This window comes from Globicephala melas, chromosome 9, assembly GCF_963455315.2.
Source record: "Globicephala melas chromosome 9, mGloMel1.2, whole genome shotgun sequence".
In the NCBI taxonomy this organism is placed as follows: Eukaryota; Metazoa; Chordata; class Mammalia; order Artiodactyla; family Delphinidae; genus Globicephala; species Globicephala melas.
In genome coordinates, this window is record NC_083322.1 from 74,808,966 (window position 1) to 74,832,372 (window position 23,407).

The 23,407-nt window shown below is 42.4% G+C and overlaps 1 protein-coding gene and 1 non-coding gene across 2 annotated transcripts in view; one reads left to right on the plus strand and one right to left on the minus strand.

The window, feature by feature from the left end:
• Positions 1-14,006, plus strand: part of GPNMB (glycoprotein nmb) — a 28,572-nt gene extending 14,566 nt beyond the window's left edge. Inside the window, exons 5-11 of the mRNA XM_060304707.2 lie at positions 135-293; positions 636-947; positions 5,104-5,211; positions 6,438-6,540; positions 8,518-8,732; positions 12,315-12,411; positions 12,854-14,006. Coding sequence (XP_060160690.1) covers positions 135-293; positions 636-947; positions 5,104-5,211; positions 6,438-6,540; positions 8,518-8,732; positions 12,315-12,411; positions 12,854-13,004 — 1,145 coding nt within the window. The 3' untranslated portion in view covers positions 13,005-14,006. The remainder of the gene's footprint in view (positions 1-134; positions 294-635; positions 948-5,103; positions 5,212-6,437; positions 6,541-8,517; positions 8,733-12,314; positions 12,412-12,853) is intronic.
• A 7,701-nt stretch (positions 14,007-21,707) lies between these two features.
• TRNAE-CUC (transfer RNA glutamic acid (anticodon CUC)) lies at positions 21,708-21,780 on the minus strand. The gene has a single exon. It is a non-coding gene; the product is annotated as a tRNA-Glu (tRNA).
• Positions 21,781-23,407: the final 1,627 nt, after the last annotated feature.

Genomic DNA, 23,407 nt, shown 5'->3' on the forward strand with positions numbered 1-23,407 from the left:
GGACTGCATCCCCATCCTGTTTTCCCTTTCCCAGAACTATCTCTAAATGGCAGTTGTTATGCTTTAAGAAACATCAACTTTCTGTACTGATCATATAATGTAGCCAATAACTAAACATTTCCATCCTCTCAAAGGTCAGTATTTCCAGAAACTGGGACAGTGTTCAGTGAGAGTTTCTATAAACACAGCCAATGTGACTCTTGGCCCTCAAATCATGGAAGTAACAGTCTATAGAAGATACCGACGGGCGTACGTTCCCATAGCAAAAGTGAAAGATGTGTATGTGGTAACAGGTGAGTGGACTGAACTCTAAATTAACTGAGCGTGAGACACTTAGTTCTGATGATGTCAGTGGGTTAGAAAGAGTTCGAGCCAAGTATTCTGGGTTAGGTTAGATGTCATCTGGACTCCTTCTCAACCTTATATATTTAATAACATATTCCATCTATGTTTTCCAGAACAACCTGGGGAAACTCTAGCACACTTGTATAAGAAAAGGGAAAATGATGCTGAATTATCCCTAATTTTAATTTCTAACGTTTTTAGTTTAAAAACATTAAAGTCATCCACTTAAAGTCAAGCAGTGGTGACTTTCTTTCTTTTTTTTTTTGGTGGGGGGGGGATATATCTTTTAGATCAGATTCCTGTATTTGTGACTATGTCCCAGAAGAACAATCGAAATTCATCTGATGAAACCTTCCTCAAGGACCTCCCCATTACGTTCGATGTCCTGATTCATGATCCCAGCCACTTCCTCAATGAGTCTGCCATTTACTACAAGTGGAACTTTGGGGATAATACTGGTCTGTTTGTTTCCAACAATCACACTTTGAACCACACCTATGTTCTCAATGGAACCTTCAGTCTCAACCTCACTGTGCAAGCTACAGTGCCTGGACCTTGTCCTTCACCTTCACCCAGACCTCCAAAAACCACCGCTTCTTTGGGTAAGTGTTTTCCAGGTCTTTTTTGTTGTCAGGGTTCCTTAACAGCCAGAAAAAAAATTCATGTGGGTTGTATAATTAGATCCTTAGTTAAAGAGACTGTGTAAAAACTCTGCAATGATTCCATTTTCTACCTGTTGATTTCGTTTAGCTACTTTATCACCGTTTTTAGTTGTTAGAGTTTGGAAGAAAGGAGAACGTGTTTAAAGTCACTTGGTGACTCGGATACAGCTCCTTGACCTTCCTAATTCTCACTGGCCCTTGTTATGTGTACGGATGCTTTCCCCCTTCTAGGCTGTCACATTTCTGTTTGCCTCCCTTTTTTTTTTGGTTAAGAAACATTGACCCCTTGTAAACATTCAGGCCATCCCACTGTCCTTCCTCCCCCTCCCACATTTCCTTCCCACTTCCATTCTCCTCCCCACCGTGCCCACATCCACCCCATGTCCCATGAAAACTCAGCCACCCTTAAATGTAGCTTACAGATAGGCTCGAAAAAGAATGCACCTTGAGAATATTTCTTGGCTGGCAGGCTGGAAAGATTCCAGACACTAAAATTATTCTAGATATAAGGCATAATTACTTAAATCCCACCTTCTAATAATAGTATATGAGGTCATTCAAGAAGTTCTTCAGAGTTTACTTTGTGAAGCATTAGCTTCCGTCTGATTCTACACCCTACCCCACACCATTACCATCCTTCCCCACTAAGCCATGAGTACATCTTACCATGCCGGCATCCCGGGGATGGTAATAGACTGACATCCTCTCACTGGACACTAGAGGGCACCATCACCAAGTCGGGACAGAACACTTGATGATGATGTCCAGACTTGTTGCAATTGGTTTTTTTACCCAAACCTGTTAGATATAAATAATAAACTGTTATCAATAAGTGTGTTATTAATAAAAATATCTTGCTAAGTCAAGCATATCTAAAGCAAGACATTATAAGTTATTACCGATTTTGATTAATTCTTTCTTGGAATGTTTTAAATTATAAAATTAATGCATGTCCCTTAATAAAACTTCAAATACAGAAATTTCAAATAAAAGTGAAAATTCCTCTTCATGCTCTCCTCTCGAGAGTTAAACCCTGTTAAGGGTTGGTAGTGTTTCTTTCCGGATCTTTTTCTGTATATTTACAAACATATTCTATAAATACATATAGGATTTGTGGTTTTGATTTTTAGGTAGACGGGTTCATGAAATATGTATTCTACAGTTTGCCTTTTTTCATTTAACAAACATCATAGACATCTTCCCGTTATCAGTACATTTAAGTCTGACTCACTTGATTCAGTGGCTTATGTATTTAACCATTCTCTTACTGGTGGATGATTCAGTTAAACCTAATTCCAGTTGTAAATATAACTGCATTGAACAACTCGAAACATATAGCTTCGTTCTGGTATTTCTATAGGAGAGTCAATTTATTTATCTACAAGCATCGGTCTTCCTTACAAATAAGCAGACCAGGTGTAAAATTCAGAAAAAATTACAGGTGCTTGTTACATCTGTCTAGAAATTCCTGAACGGTAAAAGTCTTACGGTTAGGTTATTTAATGTTAGTCTATCTTGAATTGCATTTTTATAAAGCTAGCTTATTTTTCTTAGAACATATTTGTATCATAACATGCAAAAAAATATATTTTAAGTCAATGAAAGAGTATTTTAAATTTGTTATTATTTTCTATAGGTTAGACCATAAGATATAAGGTAGCAATTTGTTGAATTTGTTAAATTTCATAGTGAAAGGAAACTGCCTGGCTTTATCTAAAGGTGTTAGATCAACCGTAATCAACCCCAAAATGCCTTAGAGCAGCTGTGAGACTTAGGGAATGGAGGGATGGGAATACGTAATGGGACCCAAGGTGATGATAGGAGTCCGCCCATGACTTGAGAAAGGGGTTGGGGTACTTGTCCTCTGGAAGAGAGAACATTTTCAGCTATGCAGAGCATATTAACAGGCTTGGATTATTGAGCACTGGATTATTATTTGACCAAAAATTATGTTGTCTCTGCTATAGTAAGTGGCTTCAAAATGAGTACAGCTATTAAATAGAAACCAAATACAACCAAAGGAGTGAGACAGAAGCAGAGCTGAAGTGGTGATTCAGGAAGATAATTACATTATAGGGCAGACAGGTATGCTCTAGTTTTAAGCCACGCAATTCTCCTCCCTTAGGTAACCGTGCCATTGATCATTTCTGTGTACAAATCTAAAAAGAAAAACCTTTGTAAGACTGATGCACAAATCTAAAAAGAAAAACCTTTGTAAGACTGATGCCAATCAGTGTACTATTATATATAATATGTATATATCATATATATATCATATCATGTAGAACTTTCCCAAAGAATCAAAGGATCTCACACCATTCTCTGAGTAACAGGGACATAAATAGTGAATTAAGTAGGACGCTTACCTTCTTCCCCATCTGTCTTTTAAGGTGTTAGTTTTTCTCCATTAGCCCTTTAATCATACCTTGACTTTATATGTATAGATATAGATTTGACATTGTACATACCTCTGCAAAACTCCACATGCATTTTTATAAGCATTCTACCAAAGATAGAATCATGGACATTTATTAGTCATCTTTTATGAGAAGTTTTACTTTAAAAGATGGCAGGGTCATGATTCCGTGCTCTAACTTGACAGCTAAATTTCACCTGTCAAGACCTTCAAAAGGAGATTTCTAGGGAAGAGCCAGCCATCTTTAATACCCTTCACAAACATATCTTTTGCTTCGGAGCCCATCAGTTAAATCTCAGAATAGGAAGAATGATTACCCTGTAACTTCCACAGGACCACCGTGAAACTCAGGGGACACAGCCAAGCCTGCCGTAGCCAAGCCTGCTGATAAACCACTGCATCTGAATCCGGCATGGCATCAGAACCTTTCTGGGTTTTACCCAAACAACATTTCCCAAAGTGTGTGCCATGAAGCGCTACTTTCCAGAGATGCTCTGAGAACTGCTCTGCGAAGGTCCCTCTGAGCAAAGGAGCATCACAGGCACATTCATTCACCCACTAGAGGCTCTGAGGAGCCCTGGAGAAGTCTCCCAATTGGCTTCATACTTACATATCCCTGTGTCAGAGATGCAGCTCTTATGAAGCTTTGATTCCCCCCAAACTGGGTCCATTTTCATGCCTTTGGAAATTTGACACAGTAATGTTGTATTTTCAGTATTATATTTTCTTTCCAGTCTTTTTATCTTGTTAATGGAACACCAACACCTTAATTAGAGCTTTTTAAATTGTAACTAATAGAGCATTAAATTCTTTGCTCTAATCACACTCAAAGGGTTATTTTTCAACAGCATCTTGTATTCACTCCTTTCCTTCCCCACACCTCTGCTCATCATAGTGACTGTATGCCTTCTAGAATGTAAACTTAGGATCTATGAGACACTCAAACAGGGAAAGAATTGCCTTTTTCCATGTTGTTTCCTTCTTATCATTTAAAATTATCCACCTTAACATTTAAAATTACATATCTTATTACATATATATGTTATAGCACATCTGTACCTACATAGATGTATAGAAGTACATATTGGGATAAGGAAACAGATATTTATTAAATACTGCCTACATGGCAGACATGAGAAGCAAGTTTTATGTATTTTATTTATAAAATTTGATTTCAGTTTTTTATTTTATTTAAGTTTTATAGTTCAACTCTGGTAGGTCAGTAAGTATTGTCCCTATTTTACAGATGAGCAAATTGAGGAAAGAGAGGTTAAATGACATGCCCATGGTCTCAAACAGCTAAAAACAAGGGGCCTAGAATTTGAGCCCAGAATACCTTCCTCCAAAATTACAATATAATTTTATCTGCTGTGGCCTGCTTTATTTCATCATGATTGTTGCACTACACATTTTAATATGGCTTCCACCTTTCATATGATATCTGTGCTTGAACAAGATACAGGATTGTGTTTACTTACATAATTTAACAATTTTATAATGCTTTATAGCTCTCACATCTATATGAATTGTTACCCATTTAGTTCAAATTTCTGCAGCAATTTAATAGTATAGAACTCTTGATGTTTTTCTAAAGAGCAAGTAGACAAATGTTTAGATCTTTGGTAATATCATGTACATCTTTTACGTTCTCAACAAGTACCCTAAAATCTTGTTATTCAGACTCTCCAGTACCTGCTGGTGACAGTGCCCTGGAGCCGAGGGAAATTCCTGATGAAAACTGCCATATTAACAGATACGGCTACTTTAAAGCCACCATCACAATTGTAGGTAAGACCACGGAGGAAAGATGTTAGAATCCACCTTGGGTCACCCACTCCCTTACCTGCCTCTGGAGGGGTGAGGATGGAGAGCAAGGGCACCCACTCTCTGTCCAAGGTGGTACCACATGTGCACAAGCAAAGACTCCACTAGTTGCTAGATTTCCACCTGCCTTCCCGGCCTTCCTTAGACATCCTGGTGGAAATGAGCCCTCTGTGAGGCCCACAGAGCAATGAGCCTGCCAGGGGGCCTGGACCTCCGACCCTGTGCAGCTCAGAAACCTGAATGAATGTGGCCTGAAGGAAGGCCAGTTGCAAATTCTCACAGCTCCCACTTTCCTCCCCTGGGTGATTTCACAAAGTCACACCTCCTGTGTGTAAGAAAGAGGGTTGAACAGGGCCACCACACCGGGCTGTGTGCTTGGGGCGCTGCTCACAGGTGCCCAACAGAGGAGACGGCTGGGGCTAAAACCCACATGGTGGTCCAGGGGCTACAACTCCACCTTCTGATGCAGGGGGTGCGGGTTCAATCCCTGGTCAGGGAGCTAAGATCCCACATGTCTCGCGGCCAAAAAGCCAAAACATAAAACGAGCAATATTGTAACAAATTCAATGAAGACTTTAAAAATGGTCCACACTGAAAACAAACAGGGCTTCCCTGGTGGCGCAGTGGTTGGGAGTCCGCCTGCCGATGCAGGGGACGCGGGTTCGTGCCCCGGTCCGGGAGGATCCCACGTGCCACGGAGCGGCTGGGCCCGTGAGCCATGGCCGCTGAGCCTGTGCGTCCGGAGCCTGTGCTCCGCAACGGGAGAGGCCACAGCAGTGAGAGGCCCATGTACCGCAAAAAAAAAAAAATAATCAAAATAAATAAAAAAATAAACGCCAAGCTGTGCCTACTGGGGCTGAGCCACTTGGGCAGGAGAGACAGCAGCTGAGGCCTGAGCCTGGGCCTGCCCCCCTTCAGGGTCATCTTTCCCGGAAACACCTCCTCCAGTGGGTGCCGCCTCCTGACACACAGGCTCCAGAACTAAAGATCAAGGTTGGGCTGAAGAGCTGTTCAGTTTGACTTTGAAAATGCTGCCTGGACATGTACCCAAAGCTCCGGGGCAGATTCCCGGGTCTGGGGTGGTGAGAAGCTGAGTCCGTTTTGTTTGGCCTTCTGATTGGTTAAGAAGTGGTTTGGTTTGGTTTGTGTTGTATTTTGATGTGTTTTTCTGCGGGGCATTTTTCCACTAGAGGGAATCCTAGAGGTTAACATCATCCGGGTGACAGACGTCCTGATGCCCGTGCCACAGCCTGACAACCCCCTGGTGGATTTCGTCGTGAACTGCCAAGGGAGGTGAGTACATTATCTCCAAGAAAGGGGCCAAGTGAGGACCCCAGGCTGAACAAAGGTCTTCATACCCCTCTCCCCTCTAAAGTTGATTTGGATTCTAGTTCCTCAGCAAGCCAGGATGAGGAAGGACCCTCCCACGTGCTCTCAAGCATGCACTTGCTTTGCTAGAGCTGAGCAATGCTCACCACCTTTAACTGTTGAAGAAGAATTACTGATTGAACACTTACTGTGTCCTTAACATTTTACTTCTGTTTTCACGTCAAATCCTCACACAGTCGTGAGTCTCCTCATTTACACCAGTGATAACAGTACCTCCCTAGGTGGCGGGTACCTGGCAGAGCAAGGTTCCTGGGTTGAGGTCTGGCTCAGAGCCTCTTAAGCTCCCTGAGGCTCCTCCAGAGTCAGGGGAGGCCATGTGGAAGCGCTGTGTCCTTGTGCTAAGTAGTAGCAATGCCTGATCGATCATCCTGTCTTGCTTTAAAACTTACAAAGCTCTTTCTAATGCGTTATATAATTTGACTTCCTAATGTTTGGTTATAACTATAGATAATAGACTGAATATAAACTAATTAATATATAAATACTATATCAATTAAGCCATCAAATATGTGAATGACTTACTAATTTACATATAAGTAAATCAAGTAATTAAAATGTATGTGTATGTGATATATAAATTAATCAAGAGAATGGGCTGGTATAAAAATGAGGCCTTATTTGATCAAAAAGGATAGCTCCAGGGAATTCCCTGGTGGTCCAGTGGTTAGGACTCTGCTCTTCCATTGCAGGGGGCACGGGTTCAATCCCTGGTCAGGGAACTAAGATCCTGCAAGCCACGGGGTGCACCCCCCAAAAAGGGAGGATAGCTCCATAGCTCTCTGGATTGGGGAGAGAATGGGATGAGGATGACAGAAAAAGAGAAAACCCTGACTGAGGAGGCGCAGCTGCTTCAAGAGGCCAGGGGCCAGGTGAGAAGGGAACATGAACTCGTCTAATTTCCCACGCCCGCATCAGGCCCAGCTTCAGAGCCTGGTCTCGCCATCCAGGAAGTCTACTCAGAAGTGAGACAGTGGCTAAGACAGTAACACGTGGTAGCCGAGTGGTTACAGGGACAGCTGTCAAACCTCTTTTATTCAAGTCCCAGCTCCACCTCTAACTGCTTTTTTAAGCTGGGGCCAGCGATCTCCCCGCCGAGAGCTAGTTTGTCACCTGCTGCATTAAGAAAGTATTACTTTCCTCATCAGGTCGTTGAGAGGAATAGACAAGACTATATCACTTATCAGAAACTCAGTGCCTTGCACACAGTAGGTGCTGCATAAACAGCTCTGGTTGCTGCTCCTGCTGTCGTCATATCTCTGCAGGAGCCCACGCAGGGCCGACTGGCATTTAATACTACCTTTGCCTAACACCTAAGCCGTCTGCATCTTTGGGCATCTAGAGAGCCAAAAAGGAGAGGGAAGTTCCCAGCAGCCCCTTGCCTTGGGGGACATCATTTCTTCCTTCTCCAGCACCAGGGGCTCATCTTCCTGAGGATACAAAGGAAACAATGGCTCACACCCAGGCTTGTTTAAGAGTAAATTAAGATCCCACATGCTGCGGAGCAACTAAGCCCGTGCGCCACAACTCCTGAGCCTGCGCTCTAGAGCCCGTGAACCACAACGACTGAGCCCGCACGCCTAGAGCCTGTGTTCCGCAGCAAGAGAAGCTCACCGCAGTGAGAAGCCTGCCACCGCAACGAAGAGTAGCCCCCGCTCGCCACAATGAGAGAAAGCCCGCGCACAGCAACGAAGACCCAACGCAGCCAAAAATAAATAAATAATTTTTAAAAAAAAATTTTAAAGAGTAAATTATATGTGACAATTTCATGTCATATGGTTTGAGTAAGAATAAGTAGGATTCCATTTTATAGAAATGTAGTGATTTTCTTTCTACACTGATGTCATATTCCTCTCTCTCTCTCTGCGTCATTCGTGCCCTCAGCATCCCCACAGAGGTCTGTACCGTCATCTCCGACCCCACCTGCCAGGTCACTCAGAACACAGTCTGCGACCCTGTGAACATGGACCTGGGCGATATGTGCTTGCTGACAGTAAGAAGAGCCTTTGGTGGGTCTGGGACATACTGTATGAACCTGACTCTGGGTGATGATGCAAGCCTGGCCCTCACGAGCACCCTCGTCTCTATCCCTGGAAGAGGTAAGTTTTGTTTTATGGTTGTATGAACATTTCATGTTGGAGATAAAGTGTGTGTCCAATACCAAAGCTACTCAAGGCTTCACTCTCAATATTTAGTTTTATTTCCATGTAAAATTCATTGAACTGTTGTTAACGTAGATTTGAGAAATGGCATTAAAAGCCAACAGCAAATCTACTTAGGGAAGGGATAAGAGAGAGAAACCCAATGAAGTAATGGCCAGAGAAAAGCTTCTTGACGAAGAAAATCAGCTGTGATCATGGACCGGTAATAATGGGATGTGGTCACTGCATGCTCAGATAGATTTGTAATTCAAGAGGAAAGTGCAAAGCACAACATCAAAAAATAACAATGGGGCTTCCCTGGTGGCACAGTGGTTGAGAGTCCGCCTGCCGATGCAGGAGACACGGGTTCGTGCCCCAGTCCGGGAAGATCCCACATGCCACAGAGCGGCTGGGCCCGTGAGCCATGGCCGCTGAGCCTGCGCGTCCGGAGCCTGTGCTCCGCAACGGGAGAGGCCACAACAGTGAGAGGCCCATGTACCGCAAAAAAAAAAAAAGTGTTCTCCAATTAAGCTACAACAAAGGGGAGGCTGGTATCATGTTGTCATTGGAATCCACCTGGGCAAAGATATGAAGCCATGAAGAGCAATGAGAAACCAGGTGGACTCCTGGTTCCCTTCTAACTTGCCATGTGCCCTTTCTTTCCCTTCCCAAATTCTACGAAGCATTACACTGAGACGGAAACAAACCAATTTACCTAGTCCTTAAATGTTCACCAGAAAAACTACTCCTTGTCCCCTTAATGCTCGGAGAGGTAAAATGTTAGCCAAGTGGTTGAAGGAATTTCATTGAGAAATTCCCATCTACTGGTGGCTGCTAATCTTCCCCAGCCCATAAGGACTCTACCTGGTGACCCTAACTGAATTTCACTTATAACTGACTATGTTGTAAGATACTGCTTTACCTCTTAGAGGAAGTGCTACATGGTGGGACGGAAGGCACAGATTAAATTGTGCACACGTTACAGCACGTGTTTTGCTCCTTAGTTTGAGTACTGTCGGGTACAACCTAACAACTAACTCATAAATAACTCTTTCGGTCGTGGAGTCTATCTTATAAGGTGAAATGTACTTAAACATATATTTACTCATTAACTATATAAAAGGCAGCTTTAACCTCATTGAAAGAAAAGCATAAGTAATCGTGCATATAATTATTTGCATGAGGGTTTATTGTTGGTGAGATCCAAGGTGTACGTTAAAAAAAAAAAAAGAAAAGAATGCAAAGGTACGCTGCTTCCTCCCAGGGAGGGTGCATGGGGTCTGGGGTGCAGAAGTGGGGAGCCGGGCGAAAAGAGGCAGCCGGAGCCTCTGTATTCGAGTGAGTGTGGATCTTCTAAACCATCACGTCCAGGAGCTACTGGGGTTGTTTCTCTTGTGCTGCTGCAGTTACTTTTAGAGTTGCCTTTTAGAGTCCCAACCTATTCTGTGAAGCTTTCTCAGTTCTGGCCAACCACGGTTCTCTTACCTGGATTAGACGCTTGGATATTTGCTTCCCTTTAATCCTTCTTGTAGTGAGTGATAACTTTAGGTGTGACCTGAGCCATTTTTAAAATCCAAAAAAGGAAGCTCAGAAAGAGAGCTTTTAATCCAATGGGAATTGTAACTTGATGACTTGGGTTTCAAAAGTCCATCACTGTTCAAAGGCAAACGCATTGCCTGTTAGCTGAAATGACTTTTAATCATTGATTCAAGGAACATTCATGAAGCACCTGCAATGCTTTCAACAAATATTCACTGGGCGTCCACTCCATGTCCATCACAGCTCCAGGCACCAGGTAGCCAGTTCTAGATAGAGTGGGAACGAGGTGAGGAAGGTCCCAGCTTTCGTGAGCAGAAAGAGGCAGTAAACAAATAAGATGATATTGTGAAAACAATGAAACAAGGCGTGGAGAGTGACAAGCATGGGAGAGAGGAGGCAGAGGTTGGCTCTCTAGATTGGGATGTTGGGAAAGTCCTGCCAACGCAGTGGCACCCGCTTGGTGAAGCACCTTCTCTGAATGAGAAGGGCCTCCTCCTCCACCTCTGAGACCTGCATTTCAAGAATGAGCAGCCGGGCTTCCCTGGTGGCGCAGTGGTTGAGAGTCCGCCTGCCGATGCAGGGGACACGGGTTCGTACCCCGGTCCGGGAAGATCCCACATGCCGCGGAGCGGCTGGGCCCGTGAGCCATGGCTGCTGAGTCTGCACGTCCGGAGCCTGTGCTCCGCAACGGGAGAGGCCACAACAATGAGAGGCCCGCGAACCGCAAAAAAAAAAAAAAAAAAGCAGCCCATCTAGATCCTTATGCACCACAGGTAGGGTTTGGGTTTTATTCTGTGCGTAAGGGGAACCACTGGCAGGGTTGAAGCATGATCTGATCAATGCTTTTAGATGATCGTTCAGACTGCTGAGTGAAGCAAGGTTTATTGGAAAGTAGCAGTGGAAGCGAGTAGACAATGAAGACGTCCTCTCAGGGAAGAGGGCTGGTGGCCGGGACTGTGATGGCGGCAGAGAAGATAGAGAGAAAATAGACCGACTCCAGTTATACTTTGGTGGCAGAGACAAGACTAGTTGATTTGCTGGGTTCTGGGAGTACAGAGAAGACATACTCCCTGCCTTATGGCTCTTACAGTCTAGCAGGAGAGAAATTTGTGTAAAGAAGTAATTGCGGGCTTCCCTGGTGACGCAGTGGTTAAGAATCCGCCTGCCGATGAAGGGGACACGGGTTCGAGCCCTGGTCTGGGAAGATCCCACACGCCACGGAGCAACTAAGCCCGTGTGCCACAACTACTGAGCCCGAGCTCTAGAGCCCGAGAGCCACAACTACTAGAGCCCATGCACTTAGAGCCCATGCTCTGCAGCAAGAGAAGCCACCGCAATGAGCCCTTGCGCTGCAACGAAGAGTAGCCCCTGCTCACCTCAACTATAGAAAGCCCACGTGCAGCAATGAAGACCCAACGCAGCCAAAAATAAATAAATTTTTTTTAAAAAAGTAATTGCAAGACAGTGTGATGGAGGCAGAGGAAGAGAGACAAGGAGAGAAGTGACAAAGGAAGGCATGACCTGGTGCCCGCATGCATGTCTGGAAGGTGTCCCAAAGGGGCAGACGCTGGAGATGAGTTGGGAGAAGGATGTTCCCGGCAGAGGGTGTGGAGATTTGAAAGAGCATGGGGAGGATGGATTTTTAGCACAGCTGGAAAGAAGGCAGTGGAAGATGAGGCCAGAGGAGTGTGCAGGAGGATCATGAAGACCTTCACCACGTGTGTGCAGCTGGGTCAGCTCAGACCCCATCAGGTATCTCCGGGACGTGACATCTGTCTCCTGAGCCCGTAACACAGTGTTCCAGACACACTAACTCATTCTCTAAATGGAAGATAAGCTGCCCCCAAAGACTATGTATTATGTAATGGGAAAGATTACTGAAAGCGCAGAGAGAGCCATATATCTTCTGTTAGCTCTCTTCCTCATTGATTTAATTGCATTACAAGCAGCATGTCCTCGAGGTGGAAGTTGTCACTAATACGGTCTTGCTTTTGTTTTAAGACCCAGACTCCCTTTTAAGAATGGCAAATGGTACCCTGGTCTTCTTCGTTGTCTGCGTGGCCATATTTGTCACTGTGATCGCCCTTTTGGTGTACAAGTAAGTTGCTGGTTCTAACACTTTAAATCACTAGAGTATATTGTCAAAAATAAATGGCATATTTCTGCACAAGTGGGCTGTTTTCCCTTTTTTGCTTTTAAACATTTTGTATGTGGGAGGAAAATCTTCCACTGAATGACGAATACCAAACTAGCCTATTAATTTTGCTGTTTTTTTTAATCCCTAAAAATGCTACCAAATGTCAGTAACTTTACCAAATTGTGTCAGCTTAATGTTTAACATATAATCGCAAGTTATAGTAAGCAGACACATTTCTTGCATGAAGAAGAGAAAATAAATATATTTTCATAAGACATCAATGTCTTAAAAGCCATAAATTAAATAGAATTAACCATTCTGCACTTGGCATGTAAAAGACTGTAGAAAGCAACCTTTTCCAGCTGGAGATCTTTTTTTAATCTGTCCAACACATTGCTTTCAGAAAACACAAGGAATACAAACCAATAGAAAACAGCACTGGGATCATGGTCAGAGGCAAAGGCCTGAATGTTTTCCTCAATAGTGCAAAGATGCTCTTCCCCGGAAACCAGGAAGAAGATCCACTGCTCAAGAACCAACCGGGAATTCTTTAAATCTTCTGCCTTACTTCTGACCAACAGCTCACTCTTCAGTGCCATTTATGTCAGCTATGCTAGAGTGGATGACGATTAACTTTTTACAAATATTATCGTAAAATATATATTGTGGTTTAGGGAGGTCCAATTTTTATTATAGATTAAATGACATTTTAGAGAGGTGGAGGGGAATTAAACTACGCACAGCCTCACCCATGTTATATTAACTGATAAAACCAGTTAGCAATTAAACTACACACAGCCTCACCCATGTTATATTAACTGATAAAACCAGTTAGCAGCATTTTCTTTAGTGATGGTTTGTTTCACTTATAATGTCTTAGGTGATTAGTAGGATAGATACACTGTATCCAGAGTAGCAGAAGAAGGTACTTTCGTTAGAGTCTGACCTAGGTTAACTGGAAGGAGAGGCTGGACGTGTTCTAGCTTTCCATATGACCATATGCATAAAACCAGTGTATTCCTGTTCTGAAGGTCATGTTCCAAGCTACCTGAATCCTATGTCAATGAACATGCATGAGCTCCCAACAGAACACTAACAGGTAAGCCTTTAGTAGGCTCTGCATGCTTGTTATACTAAAAAAAAATACTAATCTAATAAATGATTGTGAATATGTTTGTGACCACCTGCCGAGCCCAAATGTGTAAAGGAACGGTACTCATTCATTCATTTTTCCCATGGACATTTATGTAGCACTTTCTGTATACCAGGCATGTTGCTAAGTACATGGCCCTGTACTCAGAGTGTTGACATTCTTGTGGATATATCTGAATTTCTGTGCACTCCGGTGCCACAGTTGAAAATTATAGTTGAAATTGTATATTATGATTTTCCAAAAAAGGAGGCCCCTGGTTTTCCTACTGGTTTCTCTATTCAAATGATACAGAAACTTAATCACCAAAGATGTTACTTTCATTTGTAACTGAAGCTACTCTATGTCAGTCATGACATTTTTCTTCTCCTTCCTGGAAAATAAAGTATGAAAATAAAAAAACTAAAATAAAGCTCTTGGAATTATTTTTCTAATTTGTTGTTTGCCATTCAATTTCATTTAGAGTTTTAACACATAAAAATTTGTTTAACTCTGCGCCATGGAGCACTGATCGTTTCTTAAGTATTTTGTATTTTTAAGTATATGTATACAGTATGTGAAATTGCAGTAAATTATATATATATATACACACACACACATACATATGTATATGTATATGTATATATATGTATGTATATAATCAGGCCAGTCTAAAAGAAGAGATTTTCTACAGGCGGTTCTGGACTCTTTGAACAGTCAGGATTATATTAAAAATAAAGGTTAGAGGATGGTTCTAGGTCACAGATTGGCAATCTTTTTCTGTAAAGCATCAGGTAGTTGGTATTTTAGGCTCCATGGGCCATACGGTGTCTGTTGCAACTACTCAACTCCAATATTGTAGCACAAAAGCCATCATATACATAAATGACAGCACATGGCTGTGTTCCAGCACAAGCATATTGACAAAAGCAGGTGGTGGGCCAGATCTGGCCCGCAGGCCATAGTTTGTGGACCCATATTCTAGACCAAAAGAGACTAGAGAGACACAGCAACCAAGAGCCACTGAGGAATCTAGGTTGCATCCTATTATTAAAGAACAGCTATGAAAGATATTCTTGAGACACCTGAGGGAAATCTGAATACACATTGGATACCAAATGATATAACAGAATTAGTGTTAATTTTCTTAAGGAGTTAGTCTAGTTCATTCACTTCATAGATGGCCGAGGCCCAAAATAAGCTCTTTATTCTGGAATCATCCCAAAGAGTACAAAATTTGCAGAACAAGAAATGTGGAATTTATCTGCATTTATGAGTTGGCTGAAGGTCAGTGGTTCTCAACCACAGGTTACTTTGCTCCTCGGGGGGCCCTGGCAATATTAGGAGACTTTTTTTTTTTAATGCGGTACGCGGGCCTCTCACTGTTGTGGCCTCTCCCGCTGCGAAGCACAGGCTCCGGACGCGCAGGCTCAGCGGCCATGGCTCACGGGCTTAGCCGCTCCGCGACATGTGGGTTCTTCCCGGACCGGGGCACGAACCCGTGTCTCCTGCATCGGCAGGCGGACTCTCAACCACTGCGCCACCAGGGAAGCCCCTAGGAGACATTTTTGATTGTCACAACTAGGATGGGGTACTACTGGCATCTAGTGAGTAGAGGCCAGGAATGCTGCTAAACATCCTACAATACCCAGGATGGCCCCCACAGCAAAGCACCCCATCTTACCTGACCCCAAATGTCAGCAGCCCTATTGTGGAGTAACTGAAGAATCTCTGGACGTGGATGTAGAGAGAGAAGACTTAGATTTGAATCCAGCCCTGCCACTTAAAGCTGAGTAACCCTGGGCAAGTTATTTGAACTTTCTTGAGCCTCAAGTCTCCTCATCTGTAAAATGGATTTGCAGTCCCTCCCTAACTTATTTCATAGGGCTACTGCAAGCCCCTCTGAAAGAATGAATGGATGTGAAAGCACTTTGAATAGGGCATAATGGTATATATACTACATGTGAGAAGCAGTGTGAAGGGGCTTGCCATTTTTATGATGATTGGGAGGCCAGGACCTTCACACCAAAAGCAGAAAAGTAAAAAAAAAAAAAAAAAGGCAGAAAAGTAATATCAAGTTGCAGCAGAATCTTTTGTAGGTTTGTTAATCACAGGCTTCTGAGCCCAACCCCCCCAAAATTATGGGTTGAGGCCCCATAATTTCTGTGTCTCACCAGTTCCCATGTGATGTTGATACGGCTGCTCCCAGACCTAACTCTGAGAAATACTGGTCTCGAGATCTACTCTTGCCTTCTCATATCAACAGGGGGTAGCAGAGAGCAGCAAACATACAGTCAGTCACCAGGGAAGTGAGTTGAAATCCTCCTGAAACCTCCCTCGGTTTCAATCTAACAAATGGCAGGAGAGAGGGCTGAAATCATGAATCATTTAGATTTATATTCTCCTTGTGACCTTGGCAACAAGTCATTTAACTTCTGCTGAATTGCTATCCGTAAAACGGGGAAAGTAACCTAAAAGATAGTGGGATGACTTGATTAATGTTTGCTGAGAATTAGAACTTCCAAACAAAATTGAAATGTGCAGGTAGTAAATTATTCTGGGAATTTCTTATTCCTTGGACCCTTTATAAATGTCTACATTTTAAACACTTCTGACTCATTTATAAACATTGGTTGCCTTCGATGAATTTTCAGTTGTTTAACAGTTCAGAGGCAATACTTTGTACGTATTCATTATATCCGGAATGTCTAATAACTCCAAGCCTAAGAGACAAGTCAAGGGCAGATGAGAAGATAGTTATCCAGGGGGTGAAGGTGACCACCTTTTGATGGGGCCCCTGGTGGGTGGGAAATCCTTTAAGGTTTTTTCAGAGTGGCCCCAAAGCTGCTGGAATAGGTGCTCTAAAAATTCAGAGGCCAGTTCCCAGGAATCGCCTCTTACAGGCTGATTTTGATCCTTCGACCATCATTTACTGAGCACCAGTGTGTCCCAGGCTCTGGTCTGGAGGCGACACAGCCATGAACAAGAGACAAAGACTCTGCTTTCTTGGAGTTTGGGTTCCAGAGGTTTACTGCAGTGAGAGTCCTAACCTCTGGCCTGGAGTCCCCCATCCTGGCCACCCCATTGGCCTCAGTCTAATCTGCAGAGGTGATTTCTCTGCTACTTACCATAGAACTGTTGTTCTTTGTGCCATCGAAATTCTGGAATAAAATTCGCTTTGGGGATCTTCATAGACTTTTTGGAATTTAGGTGCCTTATTTAACCAATTTTAATTCTCTGTGTAATTTTCCCACACATATCATCATGTCACCTCCCCAGTGAAAATTTCTCTCAAATTTACAATGCAGTTGTCACTGTTAATTGCGTTGCACAGGTTTTAATAATACAAATTAAATATCAAGATTTGAGCTTACTGAATCCTTAGTTTTAGGGTGTTTGTTAGAATAAATTCCTTTAGAGTGAAAAAAAGAAAAGATGAATTACTTATGAGAAGTGGCAGGAGGATTTTGCGGCTATGGGTGGAATTTTAAATTTTGCTTTTTGGAATTGAGTGGAGGGAGGGAGGTAGGCCTTAAATCAAGACCCCCGAACTCCAGCCTGGCACTGTCACTCACGAGCCACGCAGCCTGAAGTTGGGCATTTTCTCTGCCTGCACCAAAACCTCCTCCTCTGTAAAACGAGGGAAGGAGGAGGAAAGGGAAACTAACCGGGATGAATGCTGACGTCTCCTTGGGTTCTCGTGCTCCACTGCGCAAAGTGGGAGAGGGATATTAGCCAGTTGCCTTACAGTGATGTCGGGAGGATGTGTTCTAAAGCAGTAGGAGCTGGCACACTACTGTTCATGGGCCAGATCTGCCTCTCTGCCCGTTTTTCCATGGCTCGCAAGCTAAATCTGGTTTTTTATATCTTTTAATGTTTTGGGGGAAAAAGAATATGATTTTGTGCCACATAAAAGTTCTATGAAGTTCGAAGTTCGGCCTCTGTAAATGAAGTTTTATTGGAGCATAGCCACGCTCATCCGTTTATGTATTGTCGGCAATGCTTTTGCACTCCAACAACAGCGATGAGTCGTCGGGACAGGGACAGTACGGTCTACACAGCCTAAAATATGTACTATTTAGTCCTTGATTGAAAAAGTTTGCTAATCTGTGTTTTGACACTTTGTTGAACTCCATTCCGAACTGAATGGAGAAAACAAGAATTCTTCAGAGAATTTCAGTTCCATGAAATGTGCTCTTACCTGAGCACATTGAGCTCTTACCTGCAATCTCATGTCACATTATTCTGTAATGACAACAAATGCTGTATTATCGGACATAGTGAGTTAAGTGTACATTGCCTACAAACTGCTATGGAGAAATGTCAGAAAATACCTTTTTGAAGAAAAAAAAATCTAATAATCCTCGCAGGAGAAATTACAAATAGAATCACAACATGAAGAACCAAGTGATGAAAGATTTCATAAATCCCCAAAAGCACCAACCATAAAGAAAATGATTGATATATCAAATTACGTCACAATTTTAAAGTTCTGTATGAAAAAGATGCCACAGACTTCTTGTCTAATGACCCACAGAATTCTCATACTCTGCTAGTGAAAGTGCAAGATGGGAAACAATGCAGCAGTTTGGGAAACAATCTGGCGGTTTCTCATAAAAACAAATATACATATATCACATGGCCCTTCTACTCTTCGGTATTTACCCAAGAGAAATTAAGACATGTTCACACAATGACTTCTATGTAAATGTTCACGATGATGTTATTCGTAAGAGCCACAAACTAGAAACAGCCTTAATTTCATCAACTGGTGAATGGATAAATAAATGTGGTGTGTTCATGAAATGAAATACTACTTGACAATAAAAAGGAATAAACTGCCGATAGATGGAAGAACATGGATGAATTTCAAAAGCATTTTGCTGAATGAAATAAGCCAGATATACTGAATGAGTATGTTTATATGATATTCTGAAAAAAAGCAAAACTGGTGACTGAGAGCAGATCTGTGCTTGCCTGACACTAGAGGTAGGGAGAGGAGAGGGACTGGAGGCACAAGGGAATTTGGGGGGCAAGGGAAACATTTTATGGCATGACTGTAGTGGTTAGAGAACTGTATCCATTTGTCAGATATCAAATTGTAGGCTTAAAATGGTTAGGTTTATTTCGTAGAAATATACCTCAATAAAGTTGATTGAAAATGGAAAGGTACAGACTGGAAGAAGATGTTTGCAATACATGTAACTGATCAAAGATTAGGTTATGTAAAGAATTGTGAGGGAAATGCAAATCATCACACAACTAGACATTGTTTTATACCTACCAGATTGTCAGTGAAAAAAAATCTGACAAAATCAAGTGTTGGTGGAAGTGAGAACACCGGAACACTTATACTTTGCTGTTGGGAGTCTAAACTGGAACAGTTCTTTTGGGGGACAATCTGGCATTATCTGGTGAAGTTGAAGATGCACACACCTATGATCCAGCAGTCTCACTCCTTGGTGTAGAATGCCCCCGAGAAACCCTTGCACACGTGTTCAGGCGACACGGACAAGAACATTCAGAGCAATGTGAACGTCCCTCCACGGTAGAATGGCTAAATCAGTTGTAACGTACAATGGAATACTAATTATCAGTGAAAATGAATGAACCTACAGCTATAAACACCCAGAGGAAAGACTTGCCAATGTAATATTGACAGAAAAAAAGAAAATTGCAAAAGAATACATGCAATATGATACCATTTACGTAAAGTTTTCAAAAGCATGGAAAACTAAACAATATGGGAATGTATAAAAAAATGTAATAAGCCTATGGAAAAGAAGGCAAAAGAATTGTTATGTGAAGCTCAGCACAGCAGCTGCCTCTGCGGAGGAAGAACACGGGTCGGGGGGAGCAGCAGCCAGGCGGCTTCCATAGTCCCAGCCATGTTTTATTGCTTAAATTGACTGATAGGTTTGTTTTATTATTATTCTTTATGTTCTATCTACATGCTAATGTATTCTTTTTTTTTTTAACACCTTTATTGGGGTATAATTGCTTTACAATGGTGTGTTAGTTTCTGCTTTATAACAAAGTGAATCAGTTATACATCTACATATGTTCCCATATCTCTTCCCTCTTGCGTCTCCGTCCGCTAATGTATTCTTTAGGAGTTTTCAAATATTACTTTAAATTTTTTTTATTTTGTATTGGAGTATAGTCGATTTACAATGTTCTGTTAGTTTCAGGTGTACAGCAAAGTGACTCAGTTATACACATACATGTATCTATTCTTTTTCAGATTATTTTCCCGTATAAGTTCTTAGAGAATATTGAGTAGAGTACCCTGTGCTATACAGTAGGTCCTTGTTGATGATCTATTTTATATATAGTAGTGTGTATAATTTAATCCCAAATTCCTAATTTATCTCTCCCCCCAGCTTTACCCTTTGGCAACCATAAGTTTGCTTTCTAGGTCTGTGAGTGTGTTTCTGTTTTGTAAATAAGTTCATTTGTATCATTTTTTTGGTTCCACATATAAATGATATCATGTGATATGTCTTTCTCTGTCTGACTTACTTAGTGTGGTAATCCCTAGGTCCATCCATGTTGGCACAAATGGCATTATTTCATTCTTTTCTATGAAATATTACTTATTTTTTAAGTGGAGTAAAATAACTTCTAAAAAGAATTTTAAAATAAGGACAACTCAGTAGAAAAAATTGACAAAGTCTTGTGAACGGACAATCTACCGGAAATCCAAATGCCAATACACAGATGAAAAGATGTTCAACCACACTAGTGACTGGGGAAGTGCAAAAGAAGAGAACAAAGATATGTGAAACATAAGCCATTGGCACAGTATGATAATATTTAGGTAAAATTGTAAAACATTTAAAACAATACTGTAAATTGTTTACGCTTACATATGAACTTATAGAAACATGCATGGGAATAGTACACATCAAATTCAGGGTAGTGATTTATCTCTAACGATGGATGGAAAAGCATGGGATTAGTGAGAATTGTGAAGGGGCTTTAGCTGAATCTGTAACATTTTATTTCTAAAGGGAAAAAAAAGCTGAAATAAATAGAGCAAAATGAAGATTTGCTCAATCTGGTAGTTCATTTGTTTTTCTCTCCACTATACTATGTGTTTGAAAAATTTTATAACTTTTCAAAAGAACAAGTTTTTGGGAATTCCCTGGCGGTCCAGTGGTTAAGACCCTGAACCTTCACTTCCAAGGGCTCCGGTTCAATCCCTGGCGGGAAACTAAGATTCTACAAGCTGCGCAGCACGGCCAAAAATAAAAGAACGAGTTCTTAATAATCTTTTCATTCCTCATGTGTGGTCTGAACAACAATAGAAATGAAATGTAAGCTCCTTCTTTTTTTTTTTTTTTTTTTTTTTTGCGGTGCGCGGGCCTCTCACTGTTGCTCAGCGGCCATGGCTCACGGGTCCAGCCGCTCCGCGGCATGTGGGATCTTCCCGGACCGGGGCACGAACTCGCATCCCCTGCATCGGCAGGCGGACTCTCAACCACTGCGCCACCAGGGATGCCCTAAGCTCTTTCATTCAAAACTGTCTAGAGCTTTGAAACCCAAAGCCCTGACCTCTTTGCCTTTTCCTGCAAAGCCCACCCTCCAAATTTTTTTAAAAATTTTTTATTGGATATATTTGATTTACAATGTTGTGTTAGTTTCAGGTATACAGCAAAGTGAATCAGTTATACATAAGTCCATTGTTTTTTAGATTCTTTTCCCATATAGGCCATTAGAGAATATTGAATAGAGTTCCCTGTGCTATACAGTAGGCCCTTGTTTTTATCTATTTTACGTATAGTAGTGTGTATATGTTAATCCCCATCTCCCAGTTTATCCCTCCCTCCCCTTCCCCCCAGTAACCATAAGTTTGTTTTCTACATTTGTGACTCTCTTTCTGTTTTGCAGATAAGTTCATTTGTATCATTTTTTTAGATTCCACATATAAGTGATATCATATAATATTTGTCTTTCTCTGTCTGACTTACTTCACTTAGTATGATAATCTCTAGGTCCATCCATGTTGCTGCAAATGACATTATTCCGTTCTTTTTTATGGTTGAGTAATATTCCATTGTATATATGTACCACATTTTCTTTCTTTCTTTAATTTATTTGCACCTTGCAGCTGGTAGGATCTTAGTTCCCCAACCAGGGATTGAACCTGGGCCCTCTGCAGTGAGAACACAGAGTCTTAACCACTGGACCACCAGGGAATTCCCAAATCATTGTTTTTTTGGGTTTTGGGGTTTTTTGCCCATGTGGCTTGGACTGTGAGAGTTCCCAAACCAGGGATCGAACCTGGGCCATGGCAGTGAAAGTGCCGAGCCCTAACCACTGAACCACCAGGAACTCCTGCACCACATCTTCTTTATCCACTCCTCTGTCAATGAACATTTAGGTTGCTTCCATGTCTTGGCTATTGTAAATAGGGCTGCAGTGAACATTGGGGTGCATGTATCTTTTCAAATTATGGTTTTCTCCAGATATATGCTGAGGAATGGGATTGCTGGATCACATGGTAGTTCTATACTTAGTTTTTTAAGGAAACTCCATACTGTTCTCCACAGTGGCTGTACCAGTTTACATTCCCACCAACAGTGTAGGAGGGTTCCCTTTTCTTCACACCCTCTTCAGCATTTATTGTTTGTAGAGTTTTTTTTAATAAATTTATTTATTTATTTTTGGCTGTATTGGGTCTTCGTTGCTGCACGCGGGCTTTCTCTAGTTGCAGTGAGCAGGGGCTACTCTTCATTGAGGTGCGTGGGTTTCTCATTGCGGTGGCGTCTCTTGTTGCGGAGCACGGGCTCTAGGCACGCGGGCTTCAGTAGTTGTGGCTTGCCGGCTCTAGAGTGCAGGCTCAGTAGTTGTGGCGCACAGGCTTAGTTGCTCCGAGGCATGTAGGATCTTCCCAGACCAGGGATTGAACCCATGTCCCCTGCATTGGCAGGCGGATTCTTAACCACTGTGCCAGCAGAGAAGCCCTGTTTATAGAGTTTTTGATGTTGGCCATTCTGACAAGTGTGAAGTGATACCTCGCTGTACTTTTGATTTTCATTCCTCTAATAATTAGTGATGTTGAGCATCTTTTCATGTGCTTTTGGCCATCTGTATGTCTTCTTTGGAGAAATGTCTAGATCTTCCACCCATTTTTTGATTGGGTTGTTTGTTTTTTTATATTGAGCTGTATGAGCTGTTTGTATATTTTGGAGCACCTTCCAGTTTAAAGATGTTGTTTCTGATTAGATTCATAGTGACTGTTGGTGGCTAACCCCCCCAAATTTACTTCCCCTCACCTATAAAATGAGGGGACTTGACCTCTGTCACCCCAGAAGCCCCTGACAAGAGGTGGCCATAGAAGCTCCACAGACACTGACTCCCCACAAGGCCATGGCAGGAAGCTTTGCTTGGAGAACAGAAGGCTGCTTCAGTACAGGAGGTGGGTTTCCAAGCTTCCCGCTGCTGCCTTCCCTCATTTTATACTCTACCGCTATTTTAGCTACTCACCAATTGGGCCTGAGCCCCAGGAATACCACTGGCTAGCGTACAGCCAGTGACGTTTTGATTCCAGTCCTAGCCTGACTCTCCCCTAAGCAACCCCATGAGGTTATGGAAGAGAGCAATGGAAATGGGCTCGGCCAAACAATTTATCCCCTGAGGATGCCCTTAAAAATGTCCTGAAATGATGAACCCTCTTATGAGGCCCTTTAAAAAATAAGCACTTTTGGGCTTCCCTGGTGGCGCAGTGGTTGGGGTCCGCCTGCCGACGCAGCGGGCAAGGAAGGGTTCGTGCCCCGGTCCGGGAAGATCCCACATGCCGCGGAGTGGCTGGGCCTATATGCC